Source organism: Leptodactylus fuscus, chromosome 8 (genome assembly GCF_031893055.1).
Source record: "Leptodactylus fuscus isolate aLepFus1 chromosome 8, aLepFus1.hap2, whole genome shotgun sequence".
Lineage (NCBI taxonomy): Eukaryota > Metazoa > Chordata > Amphibia > Anura > Leptodactylidae > Leptodactylus > Leptodactylus fuscus.
This window is the reverse complement of record NC_134272.1, coordinates 83,223,722-83,244,952: the sequence shown is the minus strand read 5'-3', so window position 1 is coordinate 83,244,952 and position 21,231 is coordinate 83,223,722. Positions and strand designations below refer to the sequence as shown.

The window sequence follows — 21,231 nt, the reverse complement described above, 5'->3', positions numbered from 1 at the left end:
GAATTTGACTCATTTCCCAATGCCACACTTTTTAAGAGAAATTGAATATAGTAGTGAACAGGCCCAAATCTGTCAGGAAATGATGTAAAAAGATGATGAAAGCTATTACGGATGAAATAAGGAAACAATTATGTAATTTTTTTAAAAAATCATTTTTAACACAATTCTTGAACCCTCCCGACACACAGATTTTGTGCACTGTGATTGGTTGCCGAACTATGGTTGACCTACAAATATCATTTATTACCTCTCCATGAAATATGGGATTCATGTCCCTAGAATTTGGATCATCAGGAGCTCTACAAGTCACAACAATGGGGGTCTCGTGTCCCCCAGTAAGAGCGGTGGCCAAGCATGACGGCCTGAAGAAGATATCTGGGCACTGTAATCACCTATCTCTATCAGTCCTATAGATGATGGAGAGGTAAGAGACAACTGCTCACATAGGTGACGACCTCTCTATTCATAAAGGGGTAAGAGACCCCCCAATTACTTTTCGACCCTTCACACATTTATCATAGGATGTTTTGCATGGGCCAGTGGGTTTAGTGGTCCTCTCTACCTACTTGTGACTTTTTATGACATATAAGATACTTTCCTATTATGTTTGTTGCAATATTTGATTTTTCCGCTTTCTTGGCGCCGATTTTGAGCCATGTACCTCTGGTATGGAGTGCTATACTAATATATACTATACGGTGGTACTGCCAGTATATATAGGATGCTATACAAATCCCGACAACTCGCTCCCGTCTCTCAGTAATGGCTCTTCGGTGTATTGAGGAGAACACAGAGAAATAATATGATACGATTCTTGCGGCGCTCTCCTGGACGTGCGGACCGGCGCATTATCAGGATATTCTCTATACACTAATTGAACACATTCCTATCAATGCCGTAAAGTTTACAAAAAGGAAGAAGAGCGTTAATGGTAATAATCAATGTAATGTACGCGACCTCCGGAACTTCCCGACCACTCACAATCTTCTTATGTTGCCATGTAACAAGTTGTAAACATTCTGGAAGATCCCCCCTTATGGAAGCAACAAAAACTGGAGGATGGCACTGAAGACGTCAAAAGCTTTACATGTCATTTCTGTCCATGTGTCATCTGAGTTTGTTGTAAGGAGTGAAAAAAAGAAAAAATTATATTCACAAGGAGAAGGGAAGGGAGGAAGGAAGGAAGGAGGTGTAGTGAAGGGAGGGAGGGAGGGAGGGAGGGAGGGAAGGAAGGAAGGAAGGAAGGAAGGAAGGAAGGAAGGAAGGAAGGAAGGAAGGAAGGAAGGAAGGAAGGAAGGAAGGAAGGAAGGAAGGAAGGAAGGAAGGAAGAAGGAAGAGTAGGATGGATGGGAAGAGGGAAAAATGGAGAGAGGGAGTAGGGAAGGTTGGGAAAGAGGAAGGACGGAAATAAGGAAGGAAGGAAGGGAAAAGAAGAGACGTAGTGAAGGAAGAAGGAAGAGTAGGATGGATGAGAAGAGGGAAAAATGGAGAGAGGGAATAGGGAAGGTTGGGAAGGAGGAAGAACGGAAGGAAGGAAGGAAGGAAGGAGGGAGGGAAGGAAGGAAGGAAGGAAGGAAGGAAGGAAGGAAGGAAGGAAGGAAGGAAGGAAGGAAGGAAGGAAGGAAGGAAGGAAAGGAAAGGAAAGAAAGAAAAGAAAGTGGAAGGTAAAAAAAAAAAAAAGAGGGGTGGAAGGGGAAGGGATGAGGAGCAGACAAGAAAAGGATAGAGTGAGGGAATGAGGAAGAAAGAAGGAAACCAAGAGGAGGAAAGGAAAATGGAGAGAGGTCATGTATATCAGGGAAATAAGATCTGTCCCATGAAAAAAGGAGACTGCAAGGCCATCCACAAATAAGTTTCCCCTTGCTTCTAATGAATCTATGGATGAAATTTTGGAAAACTCCTGGTCCTGTAAGAGCACATTGATAGGAAGATTCTCCATACAGAGGCTCCCACTATTATCAGCTCTCAGTTGGTCATTTCTAGGGTGTAACTACATTTACTAGCTTAGACACACCTCAATGTTAAGAAACTCAAATCTCATGTGGTGCCCCCAAGTTCACTTCTGCAATCCGTGATGTTCCTAAAAGAACACCGTGACCATTTTAACACTTCTCAAATTTTCAAAAAAGTTTTACAACTTTCAGCCAACTTTCCTTCCCCTATCATGGACAGATCATCTCCTTCCTACTGCTATAATCAAACCAATAACTCAGAGCGCAAGACAACGCAGGACGTTCCCCCCCCCCCCCTCCTGCACCGGAATCTTTTTATTTCGTAATTTATATTCACCAATTAAAAAAAAAAAAAGAAATCAAATAAAAAAATAAACGGCCTCTCTCCCGAGCGCATTTCCATAAATCAGATGACAAAGCATCCTAACATTAAAGGGCAGGAGTTCAATCCTTCATATTTGCATAGACTCCGGATACTTGTCGAAGAGCCTTGCTGTGTAAGGATTCTAATGGGCTTGGAAGAGTGAATTTTAAAGAAACTGATTGCTACCCCCGTAGCTAGCAAATGTCTTCCAAGACCCGGTGGCATTTGCAAAGAAAAAAAAAAAGAAATAATAAAAAATTTTTGTTATCATAAAATTATCCCAGCAGAGTCCATCGGTGAAGATAAAGATCTTCGTCGCCGTTGTGGTCGTCATCGTGGCCCGCGCTGGATGCAAGGAGCCAGCCGTTCTGGCACAATATTGTCACTCATTTATCTGTTGTCAGCACAGGTTACACACTGTAATCCTTGACTGCCTCAGAATTAGAATGTCTTTGATGTCCCCACAAGAGTTTCTTGCCTCAAGGCTTTACCAATGCTCTGCAGCCTCGTGTTTATTCCTGGTAATCTTCCCTCATCTCCAGGCTAGCAGTGACAGATGGTTATGGGCACACAATAGTATTAAGAGTTTGATTTTTTTTTTTTTTTTTAATGCTGTGTTCTCTGTACAACAAATAGCTATCAGATGCGGGCCACAGAACCGACATGGTTCACATAGGTAATGGCAAACAAACAGCTCGGGTGGATGGATTCTGTCATTTTTCCTGCTAACCCTGCTTGTTTTCATTGTATACTCTCAAAGGTAAACTATATTAACCTTATAGAGCGTTATTAAAAAGATAGATCTCTGCGAGCGCGCGCCTTCCTTCTACCCTCACTCTTTTGATTATGAAAGTAATACTGCTGACATATTGAACAAATATCTAATGTCAACATAAATTTTTAGTGTGTGATAATATTCGGCTTTATATCGCCGCGTGTCACGGAGGAGCCCACGGATGATGCATAGCACTAAATAACCTAAACAAAATGAGTTCTCTTGTCAGCTTCTACCTTGTATGTCCCCAGGCGTCGGTAAAATTGACTGCACGCTAGATTTTCAAAATTAGCCCTAATGCTGCTTGTGCGGCTGCCATGCCGGCGTCTAACTTTGCACCGTTCTAGTATATTACCCTAAAGGATGAATGTGTTGCTTTGCATTTTGGCATTTGCTTGTGCTGAGGCAGCTTTTTTTTTTATTTATTTTTTTATTTTATTTATTTATTTTTTTCCACCCCCCTCCCCCCCGTCATCTACTTACACAATAATTAACTCAAAGACTGAATAGACTTCCGCACCTCGTATAGGTTGATGGGCGCGTACCCGCACACAATGGATATTAAGGTCATGCTGCTAATTTTCAAAAAATTAGATTTGCTTTGCTTCATGCAAATTATTAACGAGGCTGCCAAAAAATTAACCCCTAAAGTTGCTTTCACCTGAATAGTTGATAGGGGAATGGAGTTGCAAATGCAGAGTCTTGGATTATTCTATTTTTATGTTTAGGGGTGTTAAAAAGTAAGAAAAAAAATATGTGTTGTTATAAGGAAATTAATATTGATCTATGACATAAAGAAAAGCAAAAAATTACATTACTTATCAGATTCTGTACTGATCCTGAGTTACATCCTGTATTACACTCCAGAGCTGCGCTCACTATTCTGCTGGTGCAGTCACTGTGTACATACATTACATTACTTATCCTGTATTATACTCCAGAGCTGCGCTCACTATTCTGCTGGTGCAGTCACTGTGTACATACATGACATTACTTATCCTGTATTATACTCCAGAGCTGCGCTCACTATTCTGCTGGTACAGTCACTGTGTACATACATTACATTACTTATCCTGTATTATACTCCAGAGCTGCGCTCACTATTCTGCTGGTGCAGTCACTGTGTACATACATTACATTACTTATCCTGTATTATACTCCAGAGCTGCGCTCACTATTCTGCTGGTGCAGTCACTGTGTACATACATTACATTACTTATCCTGTATTATACTCCAGAGCTGCGCTCACTATTCTGCTGGTGCAGTCACTGTGTACATACATTACATTACTTATCCTGTATTATACTCCAGAGCTGCGCTCACTATTCTGCTGGTACAGTCACTGTGTACATACATTACATTACTTATCCTGTATTATACTCCAGAGCTGCACTCACTATTCTGCTGGTGAGGTCACTGTGTACATACATTACATTACTTATCCTGTATTATACTCCAGAGCTGCGCTCACTATTCTACTGGTACAGTCATTGTGTACATACATTACATTACTTATCCTGTATTATACTACAGAGCTGCACTCACTATTCTTCTGGTGCAGTCACTGTGTACATACATTACATTACTTATCCTGTATTATACTCCAGAGCTGCGCTCACTATTCTGCTGGTACAGTCACTGTGTACATACATTACATTACTTATCCTGTATTATACTCCAGAGCTGCACTCACTATTCTTCTGGTGCAGTCACTGTGTACATACATTACATTACTTATCCTGTATTATACTCCAGAGCTGCGCTCACTATTCTGCTGGTGCAGTCACTGTGTACATACATTACATTACTTATCCTGTATTATACTCCAGAGCTGCGCTCACTATTCTGCTGGTGCAGTCACTGTGTACATACATTACATTACTTATCCTGTATTATACTCCAGAGCTGCGCTCACTATTCTTCTGGTGCAGTCACTGTGTACATACATTACATTACTTATCCTGTATTATACTCCAGAGCTGCGCTCACTATTCTGCTGGTGCAGTCACTGTGTACATACATTACATTACTTATCCTGTATTATACTCCAGAGCTGCGCTCACTATTCTGCTGGTGCAGTCACTGTGTACATACATTACATTACTTATCCTGTATTATACTCCAGAGCTGCGCTCACTATTCTGCTGGTGCAGTCACTGTGTACATACATTACATTACTTATCCTGTATTATACTCCAGAGCTGCGCTCACTATTCTGCTGGTGCAGTCACTGTGTACATACATTACATTACTTATCCTGTATTATACTCCAGAGCTGCGCTCACTATTCTGCTGGTACAGTCACTGTGTACATACATTACATTACTTATCCTGTATTATACTCCAGAGCTGCACTCACTATTCTGCTGGTACAGTCACTGTGTACATACATTACATTACTTATCCTGTATTATACTCCAGAGCTGCGCTCACTATTCTGCTGGTGCAGTCACTGTGTACATACATTACATTACTTATCCTGTATTATACTCCAGAGCTGCGCTCACTATTCTGTTGGTGCAGTCACTGTGTACATACATTACATTACTTATCCTGTATTATACTCCAGAGCTGCGCTCACTATTCTGCTGGTACAGTCACTGTGTACATACATTACATTACTTATCCTGTATTATACTCCAGAGCTGCACTCACTATTCTGCTGGTACAGTCACTGTGTACATACATTACATTACTTATCCTGTATTATACTCCAGAGCTGCACTCACTATTCTGCTGGTACAGTCACTGTGTATACATTGTATCACTTTTATATTGATGATCTGTTCTTTAGATATATGAACAGTGGTGTCCCAACACCCAGGACCCCTGTTGATCACCTGTGAGTGAACGGGGCTGTTCTTGGTATTCAGTGAAGAGGCTGCAGCACTTGCCTGAACGCTGCAGTGTCTTAAACTAACTGAATGATGAGGGCCCCAGATATCATCCTAAGGAAGGTAATCAGTATATAGGGTGATCCAAAGGTATGGAGACATCTAAATAAATGGAAAATGGTGGTTAGGAACATCATCCAGTGTGTGTTATGTTGCTTAGGGTAAGGCGACAAGTAATACAGTGACCATTTTGAAAGCCTTTGTCTTGGAGCCAAGTTTTTACCATTTTATTCAGGTCTCTCCATACCTTTGGACCACGCTGTCGTCTCCATATCTTTTGACGACCCTGTTGTCTCCATACCTTTGGACCATGTCATTGTCTCAATATCTTAGGGCCACCTTGTTGTCTCTATATCTTTGGACCACCCTGTTGTCTCCATACCTATGGATCATCTTGTTGTCTCCATACCTTTGGACCACCCTGTTGTCTCCATACCTTTGGACCACCCTGTTGTCTCCATACCTTTGGACCACCCTGTTGTCTCCATACCTTTGGACCACCCTGTTGTCTCCATACCTTTGGACCACCCTGTTGTCTCCATACCTTTGGACCACCCTGTTGTCTCCATACCTTTGGACCACCCTGTTGTCTCCATACCTTTGGACCCCCCCTATTGTCTCACTATCTTCCAACCACTTTGCTGTTTCGATATCTTTGGATCACCCTGCTATCTGACCACCCTGTATCATTTTTGGAAAACCCCTCAAAATTCTCAAGCAAGATGCGGCTTTGTCGGTGGCAGTTCGAGACACTAAGGTAAGTCTTAGCGACAGAGGTCTCTTTAAACTAAATAGAAACATGTAACCGGACGTGTGAAGTTGATTAAACAAATCCAAAAGGCAGATTCGACTTGCAATCCCTAAATTTAATGTTGGAACATTTAGAAAGGGAGATGAAAATCCCTTTAGGTAGCAGATGCTGCTGATGATCTGCAAGAGCTTCTGGAATTTATGCACTGGAAGTCAAATCCTTTGTAAAGGCGATTTACCCTGTCGGTGTGGTATACTTATTAGTTCACCTGCAAACATTTGCTCTCAGTAAATGTGACCTAGTGATCAGCTCAGCATCTCTGCAATAAACAGCCCATAATCTGTGGATGAATTGAAGTCTAATCAGGCCACATGCAGATTAAACTAACTGCGAGGAATAAAAACTAGATTAAAATGTTCGTGCCCAATACCGCAAGATTATCGGGACATTTTACCTCTTTAAATCCTAATTTATTTTCCGGGTCTAGCTAAAGTTTATAAGTGTATGTTCTGTTGTGATTATGTGTCACAATTCCTCCAGTTTACAAGAAGAAAAAAAAAATTGGTGCAACATAAAAATATAGCATGAAAATCAGGATTACCGCTCGAAACGAGGAGGACAAAGCCGGAAAGCGACGGATACAGAGTCATCGAGCACCACCGTAATGAAAAAAAAAAAGAAACAGCTTGTCGGCTTGGTTATTCCATAGTGTTGTACATATAAATAAATCTTCAAACATATTTATGTACATATGTCATCGCACATTGCAAAAAAAAACAACAAAAAAAACATTCTTACCATCTGTGAGGCCAGACAATATGCAGAGGCCTCGGAGACTCGGTGTTGAAATCGGAGGAGGATGGTTCTGATATCACTTGGCCGTCGTCCTCGGGACTACTTTCACTAGGGGAGATGGTGATACCGATGGATTCCTTCCGTGGTTGAGCCTTGGGTTCTCCGATTTGATCACAAATAGCAGGTGAAATTTTTGGATTTTGTAATGACGTGACGTCTACATCTGTGTGGTGGCCCAAGCGGTCCATGGTGATCTTCTGTGGGGTCTTCTTGTGTTCTGGGAGGAAGCTAACCAAAAAAATATAAAAAAGTTAGTTTATTATAGCCTTTTAGAGAAGACCCCACAAAAATCTGCCCAGCGATTGGCCAACAAACTAGCAGAGGAGCGTGGACAATCTCACGGTGTCCATTCAGTCTTGTGCCAGAAGTCCAAGACCACACGTGACCACTGACACCAATCAATGGCCTCAGTGGTCACTAAAGAGGGATTGGTGACATCACTCAAATATGTCAAGAGTTCCAAACCACCAACCACTGATTGGTCACAGCGATCACGTGGGGTGCAGGACTTCCAGAAATGAGGTCCTAAATGGACAACAGCAGCAGAAAACGGAGCACCAAGGAGAGGGGAATTTGTGTTTCTTTTATTTTATACCTACTCTGACTTCCACACAGGTTGGTCCAATTCCTGGACAACTCCTTTAAACCCCGTCACAAACACTGATCGACTTGCACATCATTGATCAGCACTTGTTATGGAAAGACAATCCAAGACCCTGTGAACCTCGAACTGGACAAATTTCCACGTCAAATCAAACCCTTCTCAACTTAACATCTGTTTGCGTCTTAATGGGTATCCTAGGATTCAATAAGACGTCTGGCTTGAAACCACCACTTCTGGAGTTTTCTAAATTCTGTACAACCTTTTTAAGCCCAACCTGAACATCTAAACATTTGGATTCCCGGGATATAATAAAAACTCATTGGGGGTGGGGTGGGATAAAAAAAAAAAAAAAAGGATACTCCCGATAACATCATTGCATATATGTCACCGGTACCCAACATGTGACTGCTGAAGTCAGTTATTAGATGCAGAATATCGGGTGCGGAAACTAACAGCACTGATATTGCTCAGGAATGGTGAGGGCTAGAATATCGGGTGCTGGAACTAACAGCACTGATATTGCTCAGGAATGGTGAGGGCTAGAATATCGGGTGCTGAAACTAACAGCACTGATTTTGCTCAGGAATGGTGAGGGCTAGAGGAAAAATTCCAACCACTCCGGAATCAGTGGAACAGCGCCTATTTCAAGGATCCAATAAGTTTCTGTTGGTGGATATGGTGAAGGATCCTCTTTAATGACGGACAATCAACTTAAATAACAAGATTTCAGGGTGACATCAAGAATTCAAAAGGTGGAAACTCCTTTTAAAGAGGACTTGTCACCGTCTCCACCAACTCTTTGCATTCTGTAATAGGCTCAGCTCGACAGATTCTAGCACAGTTGGATTTTTTTCTCTAGTCCCCGCCATTCCTGAGCAATCATCTGAGCAGTTATTTTTAGTACTGTCAGGTGGGCAGTCCCGGTCTTCCTGTTCCTGCCTGACACCGCCCCAAATGACAATAAAGAACATAACCGTGCGGAAATGAATGGCACCCATTGCTGCAACATGGTGAGGGCTACAGGAAAAATCCCAGCTGCTCTAGAATGAGTGAAGGATGTAAAGAACTGGACATGGCGGAGGTGGTGAAAGGGTCCCTGTCTAAACGAAGTCTGTTTATAAACACCACCTCATTACATTGATAGAAAATTTCTCAGGGGTTCACGTTGCCTTCACTGGCACGAACATCCTATCTGTGAACCGTTTTTGGAGGGAAACAAAATAGGAAAAAAAAAAAAAAAAGAAAAGGGGAAAAAAAAGGAAAAAAAAAAGAATGGAAAGATACTGATGTCATTTTTGAATAAGAGAAACCACATTAAAGCGCTGATGCTGGCTCTGGTTTGTGTTACAGTGAATTAGGAGGGAGAGCCTCCGCGCTCTATGGCACATTGTTTCAGATCCGACCATTCCAAAATCCAACAACACAATCTGGACGGGGAAGGACCTCGTACATTACTTAGAGGGGGCGATCTGTTGACAGAACAGAACTATTTAAACCCTTTTTATTTCGAGGATGACATCATCAGCAAGTGCAGGGTATTAGACAGGGGAATGTATTGGAGGTGCCGGTCCATTACATAATTAGAACAATGCCCTGAGTACAATCTGGATCGGCTAGTAGATGAAATATATGGGGGAGGGGTGTATAGTGTAATCCCTGCAAAAGTCATCTAAGGATCTGCTTGCACATGCACAAAGATGAAGTGGTAACCACCGTGCACACCTGACAGACCACATTGATTTATAATAGGGACCATTATGGTTTTTGATGTTTTGCAAGCAGTAATATTATGCCTGTAAATTCTGTCGGAACAGAATGAGAACATCAGTATCTGATCGGTGGAGATCCGACACCCAGACCCCGCACCGATCGGCCGATCCAACTGTTGGAAGTTGCATTCGAGGAATAGGGACAGAAGCCGCTATACTCCTGCACAAGTGAATGGATGTGGAATTGCAGGTCCCTGGGACCACCAATACTGTGTACAGACCTCTACACTATATACAACTTCCAGGTCTGTACATGGTAGTAGTGGTGTCGGAGAACAAAAACTCAGTTCCCTTTCACTTAAATAGGAGCCAAGCCTATACTGTACCTTGTATATGGCTTTCAGCAGCTGAAACAGTAGATCGGAGCAGGGTCTGGGTGTCGGACTCTACTGGTCTGATAGTGATGACCTATATGGTGGATAGGTCGTCAGGATCCATTAACTTCAGATCCTGGACAATTCCTTTAATTAAATCTCAATCTCCATGGGGCTCATAATTCGGTGTGACTACCAGAAATTTTTGGATTACAACCAAAGAACCTGTAGAAAAGTTACAGAAACCTAGGAAAAACACAAAAGCAAATGTTCAACTTAGCGGGACATGAACTCCAATGTCGCAACTCAACAGTGATAACTGCTTGTGCGACTTGCTATACAGCTAAGGTTCCTTAGACTATGCACTTTACCAACCAACTTTTTTTTTTTTTTTTTTGAGAATGTGAGCCCCATATAGGGATCACAATGTACTTTTTTTTTCCTATCAGTTTGTCTTTGTAGAATGGGAGGAAATCCACGCATCACGGGGAGAATATACAAACTCCTTGCAGATGTTGCACCTGGCGGGATTTGAACACAGGACTCCAGTGCTGCAAGGCTGCAGCGCTAACCAACTTTTTTATAACATTAATGCACAAAAACTTTTAAAAATGAATCAATCCCAATGAAATTTTTCCTACCGTTTTGTTTCTGCAGCTCCTAGGCAGACTATGTGTATCCATAATAACAGACAACAATCTCTGTGTAGTCTGATCCTGCAGTCATACTATCGTCTAACCAAACTTTACTCCTTGCTGGACCTTCCATAGAGTAGGTTGGAATGATAATGGATACTGATGACCCAGGAGGGTCCGACACCCAGATCCTATCAAAAGGAAGGAAGGATGACCGCAGAATTACTCTAACCAGAACTTGTTTGTTGCATAATAGCATGGAGACAAAGTATCTACTTAGGAACGAATGATAGAATATTTTTAATTAAGACCTATTGCATAATTGCTTCATTCTTTATTCTAGATCTATCCGGACAAAAAGTTCTTACACTCCCTATTTTTTTGCAAGGGTCGCCCCTGACTTTGCACTTTTTCGGTGGGAAATATTCCTTCTCGTCACTGCGATCCTTTAGAGATACAATGAAATATTTGCATTGCATGGAATGAAACAGATTGTTTATTTAGCCTACAATGTGTCAAGGGCCAATCATAACGCAGATAAGACGCCAAGTCTACTAGCCACGCCGCTCAATCAGAAAGCCGTCCGCTCCCCACGACAAGAGCACTTACAGCCCGTCACTCACACGGGGCTAAGGTACAGAATTCTGCTGAGACGGAGCGCCATAAATCTGTCAGTAAACCATTATCTAATAGGAGAGACTGCATTAAAGGTTTACCTCTTCTTCTGGTCTGAATTATCCTGAGTTATGACGGCGCGCTCGCTTTATACGGCATGTTTTCTATGAAATCTTGTTATGTTCCAACAATGAAAAAGAAAACACATTAAGCACACATGGTCCAAGAGAACCGGCAACTCGGCTTCAATGGTGCATTAAGCAGATTTATTACTGGTATCAATGTCTATTGAGATATAGATCGTTTAAAGGGGAACTCCAGATTTGTATAGCGTTTGCTGAAATGGACACATTGTATGACGAAACTATGAAATGAAATGAAATCTTCTTTGTCGACACAAGGGTTAAAACACTGAATATAGCACACATTTTGAATATAATATTCATTTCAATAAACTTTATGTAGACAATGGGCTCTCACCTAACCAACCAGAACCCTGTTCTATAGTGACGGAGGACAAGAACCCCAAAACAGGTGTCAGAGTTTTTGGTGGATGGGTGTATTTTCCTTTTGGAAGAGATTTTCTGGTTTGGCTTATGTCCCAGGTCATGTCACAAGGCTTCATGAACTGACTCCATAGCTCTGGGAACTACTCCTTTAAGCCCTTGCTGATACCTGGATTAGTATTGAACTTTAAATACAGCACTCGCTCAGAAGCACAGGGGGCGCCATATCCACCATATAGAGCAAAACCTCTCCAAAAGACCACCTATATGGGAAGACCACATTTTCCATACTAGTCACCTACTTTGAGAAGTTCAACCCCTTCGATCACCCCCTTTCAATGCAATTTTGGAGGCTCGTCACAAAAAGTTATCACTGTATATATCTCATATGGTGAACATCATAGCGATAAAAATTGCCATATTGCTGTTTTTTCCCCCATTTTGACTCCCAAAAATAAAGAGTCAACAAAATGTCGGCATTCCTCACAATGTTATAAATAAGAACTACATCTTGCACTGCAAAAGACGAAACCTTACACAACTCCGAAATATTAGAAAAAAGTTACAGGTTTTTGTTTTTTTTTTGGATTTCTCAAAGTTCTGGATTTTTATAAAAGGATTCAAACATGCCGAAAAAGAAATAAATTTGGTATGGGCGCGATCAACCCAAAGAATATAAAAAACACGTCATTCTGCAGAGTGAACGCCGTACCGACAAGAAAATGGCGCAAACGCAGATTGGCTCTAATCCCACCCCATTCTGTAGATTCCGTCATACGGAATATTCAATGCCACCATTGCAAAGTACAATGTGTCCCACACAAAGCGAGCCCTCATATGGTTCTGTGGGTGTAAAAACAAAAATCAAAAAATGGAAAAAAAAAAACGCTGGGGCGGGAAGAGGTTAAATACACGGCCTGAGATTTTTTTTTTTTTTACTGCTCATTAAAATATCAAAAAATATTAAAATAAAAATAAACAAAAATAAATAAAAATAATGTTAGCTTAAAAAAAAAAAAATAAAAAAATAAATGTTGGCTTAAAGGGATTCTACCACTAAACCAACATTTTTTCTAGTTAACACGTTGGAATAGCTTTAAGAAAGGCTATTCGTCTCTTACCTTTAGATATGGTCTCCGCGGTGCCGTTCCTTAGAAATAGCAGTTCTAACCGGTATGCAAATGAGTTCTCCGCAGCAATGAGGGCGGGCCCCACCACTCAAACGGCAATGGGGGCGTGTCCACTGCTGGCCAAGAGTTTACTCTAGCAACGCCTCCATCTTCAGCTGCAACCCCGCCTCTTCTGTCTTCCGTCTCGGTCCAAATTCCGACGCCTGCGCCGTACACTCCTGTATTGAACTACAAAAGCAAGAGTGACCTCCCAAAAATGGCTGTCGGCCGGCCGCAGTACGCTCCTGTATTGAACTACCGCTCTTGCTCTTGTAGTTCAATACAAGAGCGTACTGCGCAGACGTCAGAAGTTGGACCGAGACGGAAGACAGAAGAGGCGGGGTTGCAGCTGAAGATGGAGGCATCACTGGAGTGAGCTCTCGGGCAGCAGTGGGGACGCCCCCATTGCTGTTTGAGCGCTGGGGCCCGCCCTCATTGCAGCGGAGAACTCATTTGCATACCGATTAAAACCGTTTTTTCTAAGGAACGTCGCTGCGGAAACCTCGTCTAAAGGTAAGAGAGGAATAGCCTTTCTTAAGGCTATTCCGACATGGTAATTAGAAAAAATGTTGGTTTAGTGGTAGAATCCCTTTAAATAAATAATAAAAAATTAATAAAAATAAATGTTAGCTTAAAAAAAATAAAAATATAAAAGTACATTAAAAAATAAATATGTTAGGTACAAAAAGAAATCATAAAAAATAAAAATAATAATAAAAAATGTAATAAAAAAGTTACTAAAAAATAAATAAATATCACAGTGTCAGGCGTGACGGTCCATGCGCGGCGACGTGACAAAATGAGGCGTTCACTGAGTGATGGGACTAAGCCTGTTAATCTTTTGTTAAAATGGTCAGAGAACGAGGGCGTCGTGTTACCTTCCGCCCTACGTGTACATTAGTAATGACAGATTTCCATTAAAATAGTGATATTACCAAGTTCCTCTCTCTGCAATGCATAAAATATGTTCAAAGGAGCCAAGATCACAGATAACTCGCTGGAACGGGATAATGGCGAGCATTTAAGGGCATTAGCTGTAAAGTGATACCGTCCCCTTAATTCACCTCGTCATTATTTGGTTGCATCTTTTTTTTATTAAATTAATGCAAGGATACTAAAAGAATGCAATTTCCTGTTTTTATGGAAATCCTTCTAATCAGGATCGCTGCTCGCCTCCCCCCCCCCCTACGCGCGGAGACGCTGCTTCACAAAAGTGCTTTGCAGAATGCGAGAGGAAAGGCTATGATAACACTTTAATAGTTAAGTGACTTTATGAGAAAAATGTTTCCAAATGTTTTCTAAACCTTCCAAACCGCACCAAAGAACATTATCGTAATATTATATTTCCCCCATGCCTCCATTATTTAAGCTCGCTATCCTTAAAATGATACTTGGATGCAAATGTAACTTATAAATTCTTTAAAACAAAACCCTCGAAGTTTGGAAGAAGAAAAAAAAAAGTTAACGTCTCGGCCGTACCATTGTGAATATTTATCTAGAGCTTCCTCACAGCTGGACTGCCGGTTATCACTGTGATAGTGCTGTGTGGGAAAATCTGGACGGCAGACGTTTCCGACCGGGGAGAGGGGCAGGTTCATTATGGGAAAATGGGTGCAGAGCGAAACTGACTGGTGGTCCTTAAAGTGCCTCCGAGCTTAGAAGATCCGTTGTCGCTGAATGCAGATGATCCCATAACTTGTAATGCTGTAAAATCCAGAGTAGACTATTGTTCCGAGAACAAGGCGTCTAAGGGAAGGCGTCTAAAACATAACATATGAAATATACAAAAATAAGTGCAGGATATGATCTGAGATAGAAAACTTAGATGCAACTTTTTGAATTAGTCACTAGAATAAAATATAAGAACAAGTGGCCTCTAACCCTTCAGGGCAACCATCACCGTCCACCCCAATAGGGTAAGTTCACACGGGGTTTTTTGGACCGGAACCTGAGGTGGAGGCCGCTTCAGGTCCCGGCTCCAAAATACGGGTAGCTGTGACTGGATGCCGATGCAGTGCACCAGCATCCAGTCCCGTACTCCGCTCTGGATTTGGCCCAAATGAATGGGCCTAGTCGGGAGGGTCTTCACGAGACGAATCCGCCTGAAACAATGAGCATCTCGCTTCTTCTTCCGGGAGCCGGAACAGAATCTACACCACTTTGGTGGCATAAACAGAAATCCCAAATGGGTGGTTTGCATAACTGGTGTAGATTTCAGCCCAGGTACAGGGTCCCCAAAAGGATGTGACAAGACCGGGGACATCCTGCACCGACGCAGGGGACGTCAAGACTAGCATACAATATGGCAGTCTTCGTGAATTTCCACTACTATACGGCAGTTTCACTGACTCTAGGTTCACACCTGAAATCGGGTTTCTATTCTTCGGGTCCACTTGGGGATCTGAAAAACGGAAACCCAATCCACTTAAAGGGCAGTTATCCTGTGGAAACCCGCGGACCACATGGACTATAATGGAGTCTGACAGGTTTCTGCCTGAAAAATACAGTGGTGAGAACCCAACTGTAGGCCACTTGCAGACGACCGTGCTGCAATTGGTCTGCCGTGATTTAAAAGCACGGGCTGCACATTGGAATACAGGGATGCCCCCGTGTACCGCCCATGTTTCTGCAGCTCTTTTCATTAAATGAATAGCACATGTCCTATCTGATGTGGCCCAGACTGCCGATTTGCACACGGGACCGTGAAAATCAAAGTCGTGTGTATGGGCCCATAGAAAAGAATAGGTCAGTGTGCTCTCCATGAAATACATGGTGTGAGAAGGTGACAGGTGAAGTGCTGGAGTCAAGGTATATTTGCCCCATGTTCCTGACTTATGTGTGGTCCAGGGTGGATCAGGAGTAGACCTCAGCCCAGGTGCAGATCCTGGGATCATTAGTGACCCATAAAGGGCAGCTGATCCTGCAGATCAGGGCTGAACCTGGCAGTTGGAGGATGTGAGACCTGTCCTGACATTTTGAGCTTGTTTTTGTTTGTGTGGCTGACAATAAGCCACATGTATAGTGAGGTATTTTTTGTTACTGTTTAGTTAGAGCTCGGACGAGCAGGGATTTGATTTATTTTTGCCTGAAGTTTAGGCTGTGTTTTGTATTATTTTTTATACCTGAAGCCAAGTTTTATTTGTTTTCTGTCTTTTTGCAAATAAACCAGTTTTCTGCATATTTTGTGCCCCTGTCTTGACTGTTTGGGTCCGCACCACTGCTTCTACCGAGCTAGCTTCCCCACAACGGACAGCACACTGACCCACGGCACGGTCATCTGCAATCAGCCTAACATGAATACATTTCATTCTTGACATGTAGCTTACTCTGTCTACACTATTTGTTTTCTTCTTCCTATTCACACATCAGTGTTTTAGTCAGTTTTTTGCATCAGTTTTTGTGAGCCAAAACCAAGAGTCGAGACTACACAGAGCTGGGATATAATAGAAAACTTTGAACCTGTTCTCTGTTTTTGGGCTGCTCCAAAAAAAAAAATCAGAAAATAAAAACAGCGCCCGGTATCCGCTTTATGGGTTTCCGTCTTCTGAACGAGAAACTGGACAGGAGACGAAAACCCAGCAGTCAGTGTCTGCTCGTGAGTGTCAAAGCCGTTTTTTTTTTTTACCCGGACACAAAGTCCTGCATGTGCAACTTTGTGTCCAGATAAAAAAACGGTTTCGCCGCAGAACTCCAGAAGAAGCTCACGGGCGGACACTTTGCAAACCCATTCAAATGAATGGGTTTGAAAACTGACTGCCGGTTTCCGTCTCCTGTCCAGTTTCTCGGGCAGAAGGCGGAAACCTGCAAAACGGAGACCGGGCGCAGATAGATTTCACTATCTGGTTTCAATATATAAATACAAAAAAATAACTTTATGTAATATATATATTAACCAAATGTGTTCATAGGCAATTTTTTTCCAGCAAGTGGGGCACCGTGAACCATTGCCTGACAACCCCTTTAAGTCTCGTTCCAAATTCTCTCCCCAAGATAAGAAACAATTTTGTAGCAATTGCAATAAACCTCAAGATGAGGCCGATTGAGTAAGAAATTCCCAAGAGAGCCGCCCATTGAAATCCAGTACCCCCATCGGTCTCCCCCGTCCCGTGGATGGATCACACACTTGGCACCACGCTCGGTCCTGACCCCACAGGCTGCACACCGGGCGTCTGAAGCTTTTTGTATCACGTAATACATACATTACTTGTTCAGAATCCATAATCCATACAGAGCGTTAAATACATATCTAGAGAATGTAATTATATGTTTCACTGAAGTCGCCATCAAAGAGCTTGCGGTGGTGTTTCTCCTGAATCGATACTGTAATGTTCTGTGCTAGCATAATCTTACCAAGCGTAAGTCTTGCCAGCAGCCGATGCTTGGCAGTTTATTGGCAGTTACTTCTGGCACTGATCGCGAGCCGTTAAACTCAGCTTAGAACTTACAGGTAAGTAATGTTATTAATGTCTGTGAAATGTTCCACTTGGCACATCTGGTTTTGATAACTGACGTTCTACATGAAGATATATTTGCACCCGTGTTAAAAAGTGCTATGTGCATGAAGCATACACACCTATCTGTCCATTCATAAGGTAGCGGGGCAAAGTACGGCGAGCTTTCACCTACAGGAACAACGCCATCTTTGATGAAAAGCCGTGCGCGGAGATTATTCATCGCCAGAGCCAAGCAAGACGTGAGCGGCAATAGACAGAATTTACAAGGTGCGTTTGGACACAGGTGTTACAGCTGGAAAGGACTGAAGGGTCTGGGACATCTGCCTAAGGGTGGGGGGGAAGTAAGATTTGTAGCATCTACCTGCGGGAGACCTCCTAATATCCTCAAAATGCATTATAACGCGTGTATGTAGGACTATAGGTAGGGGCCAACGTCTACAAAATCAGCTCAATAGGCTTCTGCATCTATCAATTCATTGAAAAGACAGTGGCCCATAGACACCTGCACCCATCTACTCATAGTACCCACAGTGGCCCATAGACACCTGCACCCATCTACTCATAGTACCCACAGTGGCCCATAGACACCTGCACCCATCTACTCATAATAACCCCAGTGGCCCATAGACACCTGCACCCATCTACTCATAGTACCCATAGTGGCCCATAGACACCTGCACCCATCTACTCATAGTACCCACAGTGGCCCATAGACACCTGCACCCATCTACTCATAATAACCCCAGTGGCCCATAGGTCTCTGCACCCATCTACTCATAGTACCCACAGTGGCCCATAGACACCTGCACCCAACTACTCATAGTAACCTCAGTGGCCCATAGACACCTGCACCCATCTACTCATAATAACCCCAGTGGCCCATAGACACCTGCACCCATCTACTCATAGTACCCAAGTGGCCCATAGACACCTGCACCCATCTACTCATAGTACCCAAGTGGCCCATAGACACCTGCACCCATCTACTCATAGTACCCACAGTGGCCCATAGACACCTGCACCCATCTACTCATAATAACCCCAGTGGCCCATAGACACCTGCACCCATCTACTCATAGTACCCATAGTGGCCCATAGACACCTGCACCCATCTACTCATAGTACCCACAGTGGCCCATAGACACCTGCACCCATCTACTCATAATAACCCCAGTGGCCCATAGGTCTCTGCACCCATCTACTCATAGTACCCACAGTGGCCCATAGACACCTGCACCCAACTACTCATAGTAACCTCAGTGGCCCATAGACACCTGCACCCATCTACTCATAATAACCCCAGTGGCCCATAGACACCTGCACCCATCTACTCATAGTACCCAAGTGGCCCATAGACACCTGCACCCATCTACTCATAGTACCCAAGTGGCCCATAGACACCTGCACCCATCTACTCATAGTACCCACAGTGGCCCATAGACACTTGCACCCATCTACTCATAATAACCTCAGTGGCCCATAGACACTTGCACCCATCTACTCATAATAACCCCAGTGGCCCATAGACACCTGCACCCAACTACTCATAATAACCCCAGTGGCCCATAGACACCTGCACCCATCTACTCATAGTACCCACAGTGGCCCATAGACACCTGCACCCATCTACTCATAGTACCCACAGTGGCCCATAGACACCTGCACCCATCTACTCATAGTACCCACAGTGGCCCATAGACACCTGCCCCCATCTACTCATAGTACCCACAGTGGCCCATAGACATCTGCACCCATCTACTCATAATAACCCCAGTGGCCCATAGGTCTCTGCACCCATCTACTCATAGTACCCACAGTGGCCCATAGACACTTGCACCCATCTACTCATAATAACCTCAGTGGCCCATAGACACTTGCACCCATCTACTCATAATAACCCCAGTGGCCTATAGACACCTGCACCCAACTACTCATAATAACCCCAGTGGCCCATAGACACCTGCACCCATCTACTCATAGTACCCACAGTGGCCCATAGACACCTGCACCCATCTACTCATAGTACCCACAGTGGCCCATAGACACCTGCACCCATCTACTCATAGTACCCACAGTGGCCCATAGACATCTGCACCCATCTACTCATAATAACCCCAGTGGCCCATAGGTCTCTGCACCCATCTACTCATAGTACCCACAGTGGCCCATAGACACCTGCACCCATCTACTCATAGTACCCACAGTGTCCCATAGACATCTGCACCCATCTACTCATAATAACCCCAGTGGCCCATAGGTCTCTGCACCCATCTACTCATAGTACCCACAGTGGCCCATAGACACTTGCACCCATCTACTCATAATAACCCCAGTGGCCCATAGACACTTGCACCCATCTACTCATAATAACCCCAGTGGCCTATAGACACCTGCACCCAACTACTCATAATAACCCCAGTGGCCCATAGACACCTGCACCCATCTACTCATAGTACCCACAGTGGCCCATAGACACCTGCACCCATCTACTCATAGTACCCACAGTGGCCCATAGACACCTGCACCCATCTACTCATAGTACCCACAGTGGCCCATAGACACCTGCACCCATCTACTCATAGTACCCACAGTGGCCCATAGACACCTGCACCCATCTACTCATAGTACCCACAGTGGCCCATAGACACTTGCACTCATCTACTCATAGTACCCACAGTGGCCCATAGACATCTGCACCCATCTACTCATAATAACCCCAGTGGCCCATAGGTCTCTGCACCCATCTACTCATAGTACCCACAGTGGCCCATAGACACCTGCACCCATCTACTCATAGTACCCACAGTGGCCCATAGACACCTGCCCCCATCTACTCATAGTACCCACAGTGGCCCATAGACATCTGCACCCATCTACTCATAATAACCCCAGTGGCCCATAGGTCTCTGCACCCATCTACTCATAGTACCCACAGTGGCCCATAGACACTTGCACCCATCTACTCATAATAACCCCAGTGGCCCATAGACACTTGCACCCATCTACTCATAATAACCCCAGTGGCCTATAGACACCTGCACCCAACTACTCATAATAACCCCAGTGGCCCATAGACACCTGCACCCATCTACTCATAGTACCCACAGTGGCCCATAGACACCTGCACCCATCTACTCATAGTACCCACAGTGGCCCATAGACACCTGCACCCATCTACTCATAGTACCCACAGTGGCCCATAGACATCTGCACCCATCTACTCATAATAACCCCAGTGGCCCATAGGTCTCTGCACCCATCTACTCATAGTACCCACAGTGGCCCATAGACACCTGCACCCATCTACTCATAGTACCCACAGTGTCCCATAGACATCTGCACCCATCTACTCATAATAACCCCAGTGGCCCATAGGTCTCTGCACCCATCTACTCATAGTACCCACAGTGGCCCATAGACACTTGCACCCATCTACTCATAATAACCCCAGTGGCCCATAGACACTTGCACCCATCTACTCATAATAACCCCAGTGGCCTATAGACACCTGCACCCAACTACTCATAATAACCCCAGTGGCCCATAGACACCTGCACCCATCTACTCATAGTAC

The 21,231-nt window shown here is 43.7% G+C and overlaps 1 protein-coding gene across 1 annotated transcript in view; it reads right to left on the bottom strand.

Annotated features, from left to right (window-relative positions):
• QTMAN (queuosine-tRNA mannosyltransferase) overlaps positions 1–21,231 on the bottom strand; it is a 145,975-nt gene that overhangs the window by 52,305 nt on the left and 72,439 nt on the right. Inside the window, exon 4 of the mRNA XM_075284532.1 lies at positions 7,535–7,819. Coding sequence (XP_075140633.1) covers positions 7,535–7,819 — 285 coding nt within the window. The remainder of the gene's footprint in view (positions 1–7,534; positions 7,820–21,231) is intronic.